Genomic DNA, 5,852 nt, shown 5'->3' on the forward strand with positions numbered 1-5,852 from the left:
TTTTCGGTTCGTTTATTTTTTTACCTATTAATTTGGCTTTAACACAATTTTCGCCGTTATATTTGGTTTTTTAACGTTCTCACGGCGTATAAATATTTCTTTCATTATTATTATTATTAAAATTGTTAACCATCGTTTTATTTTAACCTTACGTTTTAAATTTTTTTTAATTGTTTTATCTTTTACTTCGTTGGCAAATAAATTTCGTTAACCGTAACGGCGTTAATAACGATTTTATACCGTCGTCTAACCATTATATTAAGTATATGTACTGCCAACAACGCATGTTGAACCTCTCAAGCTTTCTACCTTGCATTTGTTGCTGACCTTTTGGATAAGCAAGTCAAGTCTCGGTCGAGGTGGTTGCTGCAAACGCGCACAGCCTGGAAAAATACGTCGGCAACTTTTTATGAGTAAATGATTTTCGGATTTGTCTACTCAAGGTCAATATGGATGCGGATGAAGCATATTCCCGCATGGTCTGGGCAGCCCATATCCTCAGTCTCCTCACCCAAGGGCGCAGCCAACCATCTCTTCAGCGAAATGCGGTATCCACAGACAAGCCCACGATGAGAGGCAATATTTAAACAGACGACTCGGACGAAGGCTGGGACGTAGCTGAAGGTGAAGATGGCGCGCCCACGGATACACTAAGTCTGCTTGCAGAATCGACCAAAGACAGCAGGGGAAAGTTTCTTGACTGCCTTGCAGAGATTCTTTCGCCGGCTCCAGGTGCCTTGATCGTCACAGCGGTGGGACTTCAAGAGCAAGAGGACGGCGTTGAGTTTCATGTCGAAAGAAACGAAGCGATCGATTTGAAGCGTGACGAAATCTATTTCCACAAGCTGCAGGCTTTCATGGTATGAGCAAAGTTTGAAACTCCTTGGACTATCATCAATTGTTCGTGCTCGACGTGGGATGCGTCCCTGTCAGTGAATTGCGAATACAACTCTGAGCGCATAGAGAAATGGATATTGAAGCTGCGATCGCTTGTGGCCACCAACAAGAGTACTGGGATGCAGTTTCTACAGGAATGCTGCACATCTTGTCTGCCTCATACGCGAGGGTACATGTACGGTTCCTGTCATGCCCACCGTGACTTTGACCAGCTCGTTGATCTGGTTCGGGGCCCATTACAGCTGCAACAAATGTCGTTTGACCGACTCGTGACATTGGCTGCCACGACTGTGCGCTGCCCTACTTTCCGTGACAGGCTATCGCGCAGCCAGCAAGAAGACAGTCGCGGGAAAGACATCCTCCGAGCCTTGCGGTTCCTTGCTCGAATAGCTACCAACTTACATTTTTTAATCGACATGACCAGAGTACATCCACAGTTTTTCAATCTCAAATTGTACATGGTTCCAGCATCTACTCTAGCGGTGCCGTTAGATGAGCAGTTTCGAGTCTCTCTCAAAGAGGCATGGCAAAGACTTGGGCTACCTCGAGACCCAACAAACCTAGGCAGAAGATACAGAGCTTTCAACAATGCTTCATTCACTAGTCTAGGCGTTATGGAAAAAAAAAGCTGCATATCCATGCCGAGGTCCAGCTGTGGGAGAAATACTACACTATGAGCGCCGGGAAAGCGACGCCGTTTCCCTACATTGGCTGTAATAAAAAGGCATGCTTGCTGTGCGAGGCGTTTCTGGACCTTGCTCCGGGGCTACCATCATTCCGGGTCAGGGGTCGCCACGGAGAATGCTTCTCTTTGTCGGGGATCCCCAGGACGCTGCTTCATGGGCTCTCCATGCCGCTGGAAAGCTTGACAATCATTCGCATCTTGCCGCAAGACACCCCTGGTTTACTGACCCAGGCTGTAGCCCAGTCGACAACGATTAGCTGCATATCGGACTTTCGCCTCGATAGATACCGTCAAAAGGCCAAGGAAATGAGTGACGAGTTACAAGAGGTACGATCAAAAATGTGCGCCTTCCTTGCCCGTGCCAAAGAATTCTGCCCATGCTAGCCGGTTCTGACTTTTAGGAACAGACATGACCCTCGATCTCAAGGAGAGGACATATACTATAGGAACATAGCGACACTTTGTGTCATCTTCCAGGCCCAGGACCCATCAAGGTCTTTGGAGCTTTGTTCTGGGTGCAAAAGTATAACCTATTGCTCCAAAAGGTGTCAGGAGATAGACAGTTCAAGTCACAAGCCCTTATGCAGCCAATTTGCAACAATGTCCCCTCGGCCGAGCTCAAGGTTCAAAATGGCTGTCTACTTTCCCCAAGATAGCAAAGTGCCAATGCTACGCTGGGTTGAGATTAAGCTAACTCGAAAACACAGCCCGTTGGGTGACTAACTCGGATTGATCCCGTCCATGTACTTCACCCCTGACTTTGATCCCTTTCTTGGCCCGGATCATGGAGTTGGCTGCACTATCTCTTTCAAATACATCCGCCGACGCGAGCTTGAGCTTGACCATGACTTGACTAATTACTGCCGCGATCATCCATGTCCCCCAAATCAATGCATCCACACCATGGCCGGGACGCATTTCACAATCCCGTTTCGCTGGAGGGGCCCCCTCGTTGTTCTAAGGGGGGAAAGCCGAACCACAGAATACGAAGATGTCAGCCTTGCGGATTGTCGATTCGCAATAGACTACTTGGCTTCGTATTTCGAGAACGAAGTGAGGGCAGCTCACTCGGTCCGGTGACTTGCACGGCGTTCGTGTCAACTGCCTTGGCCAGAAATTTCTGCATGGGGCTCCCGAATTCAGCGAGGTGGGAATATCCAGAGGTTTCCGGGAGAACTTTCAGAACTCGGATAGCTCCCAGACTGCTTGGGCTTCCTGTACATGGTTGCAGACTTGAGGCTCAATACAACAATGACGACATCACCACTGAGCCTGCTGATATGGGCCAGGGAGCCTTTGGCAAAGAGCTCAAGTTACAATCCAAAAGCTGCAGCCTTATTCGTCCACCTGGGACTTCCAAGTCTTTCCGACAGAGGCCAGAATGTTGTGCTAAATGAAAACAACATCATGGAGGTAGTGGACATGGTCCTTGACGACAATGGACCAGCTCAGGGAAAAGGCCCCTGGTTTTGGAATGGTGAAAACACAGGAGATGTCCTACTACTTCGACAAGACGAGAAGGATATGACGGTCGAGGAAGTCGAGCTACTCTGCGAGTTCGCCTGCGATATTGTCAGTCCAATTATTTCAGAAATGCAGGATCGGTGGGAGGACGGCGCCAGCGACGGGGCTTATAAGCTGATTCCTGAAGACAAGCCTAACGAATTCAGGCAGAGAGTCTCAAGCTGCCAGAAAAGCGAGAGCCCTCCTGAGCCCTCGGGGTGTTAAAAATGAGCCCAGAAGGGGGATCGTTCGATGGTTGGGAAGAGACCCAAACTTGGCCGAATCGCCTCATGAGCGCTTCAAAAGGATGATCAAGTCACGACATGAAGAGTACGAAAAAAAATTATGATGCGGCCTCTGGATACAACATTGGCGATATGAAGTGGCCGCTGGGGTTATCGTGTCCAGATCGGGACTTGTCACAGGCTTAGATTAGGCGAGAAGGTCACTTGAAAATTTCCCATTTTGGACAAAAGATAGGCACTAAAAAACAGGCAAGTGACTTTGTCGATCGCAAAGGTGGTTGGCAGAAATTTGACTGCTATAGCAGACAAGATATCATTTGTACTTTAAACCAAGTTTACCTTCCTCTTCCGTCGGCAAATTACTCGACATGATCAATACTTGGCGGGGTGGCGGACTGTGGCACCGTGGTAGGGAAAGATCGTCAAAATCATAATCAATTATCATGGATCCATGTGGGGAGAATTCCCCCCAGACTGGATGGCGGCACAGACCAAGTTTCGGATGCAAGCGATTTAAAGTGTATAGTATAGTCCAAGAAAGTGGCATTAAGCAATAAAAGTTTATACAGGATTAAGAGGTAATATACTAAATTGATTAAACGCTACAGAACAAGAACCTAGCACATCAGAAAACCTTGGCCAAGTTGTTCTGGAAGCTGCCATCCTTGAACGGCACACCAGCGGCGCCAAAGTCGGTCCACTCGAGAGCGTTCCTGGCGGCCTGTGTCATGGTGTCCCAGCTGATGAGCGGCTGCTCGCCGCCCCTGTCGCCGGTGAAGCCCATCTGGTGGTTGAGGGGCCAGTTGCTGAAATAGCGGATCAGGGCCCGGTCGCCGTCCGTGGCGATGCTGTTCCTCGTGTCGTAGCCGCCGTGTCCCGAGGCCGAGGCGCCGATGATGCGAGCGTTGGCGCTGTTGACATCGTCGAGCCAGATGATGACGTTTTCCCAGTCGTGCCTGTGGCCCATGCCGGGAGACGGCGAGTCCTTGGGCATGTACCACGAGTACATGATGGCGCCGCGTCCCGCCTGCGTGCCCGCCCGGGCGTAAACTTGACCGAGGTTGCTGGAGCAGCCGGATGAGGAGCCGCCGGATGTTTTGAGGCCGCCGCTGTTGTTATAACCGTGTTAGTTAAGCCAAAAAAAAAAGAATTTGACTACAAGAGGAGAAGAAGCAAGACCTACCCAGTGTTGCCCCATTGATCCACAGCAGGGAACGGCACACAACCGCTAAAGACCTTGAGCCACGGCTTGAAGCGGAGCATGTTTCGACCGGCGTTGGTGTTAGGTACGGACTGCGGAAAACCGACGACAGCATCGTGGTTGATGACGTCCCGAGCCGCGATGGGTCCGGCTGCCACGGCCGACACGGCGGTGGCCAGGAGAGTGAAGATCTTGGGAAGCATCTTTCCTGAAGTAGTGACGGGACGTTGTTTATTGACAGGGATTAGCTTTGGCTGAGTCGGCTGTTTTTGGCAAAACAAGCTTGTAGCTCGCGGTGGGCAGCGGGTAGTTTCAGGGCTGTCGGCGAGATGAGGCAAACATCATCAAGATCATGATGCAAAGACGGGATTGTTGACTGGTTTTATGCAGATGCAGAAAGGGTGCTATCCGTTCCTGCGAGGTGCCTTCCGGTACGGTCTCCGGCACATGTGCCGAATTTCGATGCCATTATTGGTGGGACGCAATCTCCTTTGGGGGCCGTCCGGGAGCGTATACTAGGCAAGTATGGCATAAGTGTTATTCCATATTTGATCAAATTGGGTTCAGCTGAGATCAAAACGAAAAGGTCCACGTTGGTGCACAAATGGATTCTGGGGGAGATGGGTGGGCATTGGTGGCAACCAAGGTGGACTTTGACGGCGAAATGTAAGCCGCGGACACGATGAGGGAGGCAAGGAGACTGCTTTGATAGTGGGACTGCCCTGTTGCCAAGATCTGCCCGCTAACCAGATGACGGACAGGGTATCCGGTCGACCCTCATTAACGAGATTGGAAGGTGCGCCTAAACTTGGTAAGCGTTGGATGGGCTGCGCGGGGCTGGTCTCCGCATATTTTCTTTGTGCGAGGCCTCGGAGGGAACTGTTAGCATTCTTGGCTGCGTCCCTGCCCTGTTGTCGAATCTCGCCTCCCCCTGACTCGCTGATAAAAGGTTCATGCAAAAAGATGCCGTGCTGCATCTAACGCTTGATTTTTGCGTCTTTTGCAATCTCTGATTGTTGACTTGGTGCTTTCTTGGCGTCAATATCTCATTAAAAAAAATTCATACATCTATCGTAATTTGTAGCGAAAGTTCTGTGTTGTGGAACGGACAATAAGCAAAAATGGGGGACAATGCTCTGTCTGTCTGTCTTTGAATGTGGACAGAGAGAGAGGCTTGCGGGCATTACTCGTGCGAATTGGGAATGACGCGACTACACTCGGATGCCGGCACTCAATCGAGCACATATTTGATAGAAACCAGAATTTTCTATAAGTGCGTGGACACTGTTTAATCAATCGGAAACAGAACCCCTACACACCC

The 5,852-nt window shown here is 49.9% G+C and overlaps 2 protein-coding genes across 2 annotated transcripts; one reads left to right on the plus strand and one right to left on the minus strand.

Annotated features, from left to right (window-relative positions):
• Positions 1 to 2,833: 2,833 nt before the first annotated feature.
• On the plus strand, positions 2,834 to 3,310 carry PgNI_00041 (uncharacterized protein; the record flags this gene model as incomplete). The annotated part of the gene is made up of 1 exon (XM_031120125.1): positions 2,834 to 3,310. The coding sequence occupies one exon, from the start codon at positions 2,834 to 2,836 to the stop codon at positions 3,308 to 3,310; it is 477 nt and encodes a 158-aa protein (XP_030986052.1).
• Positions 3,311 to 3,955: 645 nt separating this feature from the next.
• Positions 3,956 to 4,914, minus strand: PgNI_00042 (uncharacterized protein; the record flags this gene model as incomplete). The annotated part of the gene is made up of 2 exons (XM_031120126.1): positions 4,514 to 4,914; positions 3,956 to 4,439 (listed from the first exon to the last, which is right to left on the minus strand). Exons 1-2 carry the CDS (start codon positions 4,732 to 4,734, stop codon positions 3,956 to 3,958), a joined length of 705 nt encoding a protein of 234 aa, XP_030986041.1. The 5' UTR covers positions 4,735 to 4,914.
• Positions 4,915 to 5,852: the final 938 nt, after the last annotated feature.

This window comes from Pyricularia grisea (assembly GCF_004355905.1).
Source record: "Pyricularia grisea strain NI907 chromosome Unknown Pyricularia_grisea_NI907_Scaffold_1, whole genome shotgun sequence".
Taxonomy (NCBI): domain Eukaryota; kingdom Fungi; phylum Ascomycota; class Sordariomycetes; order Magnaporthales; family Pyriculariaceae; genus Pyricularia; species Pyricularia grisea.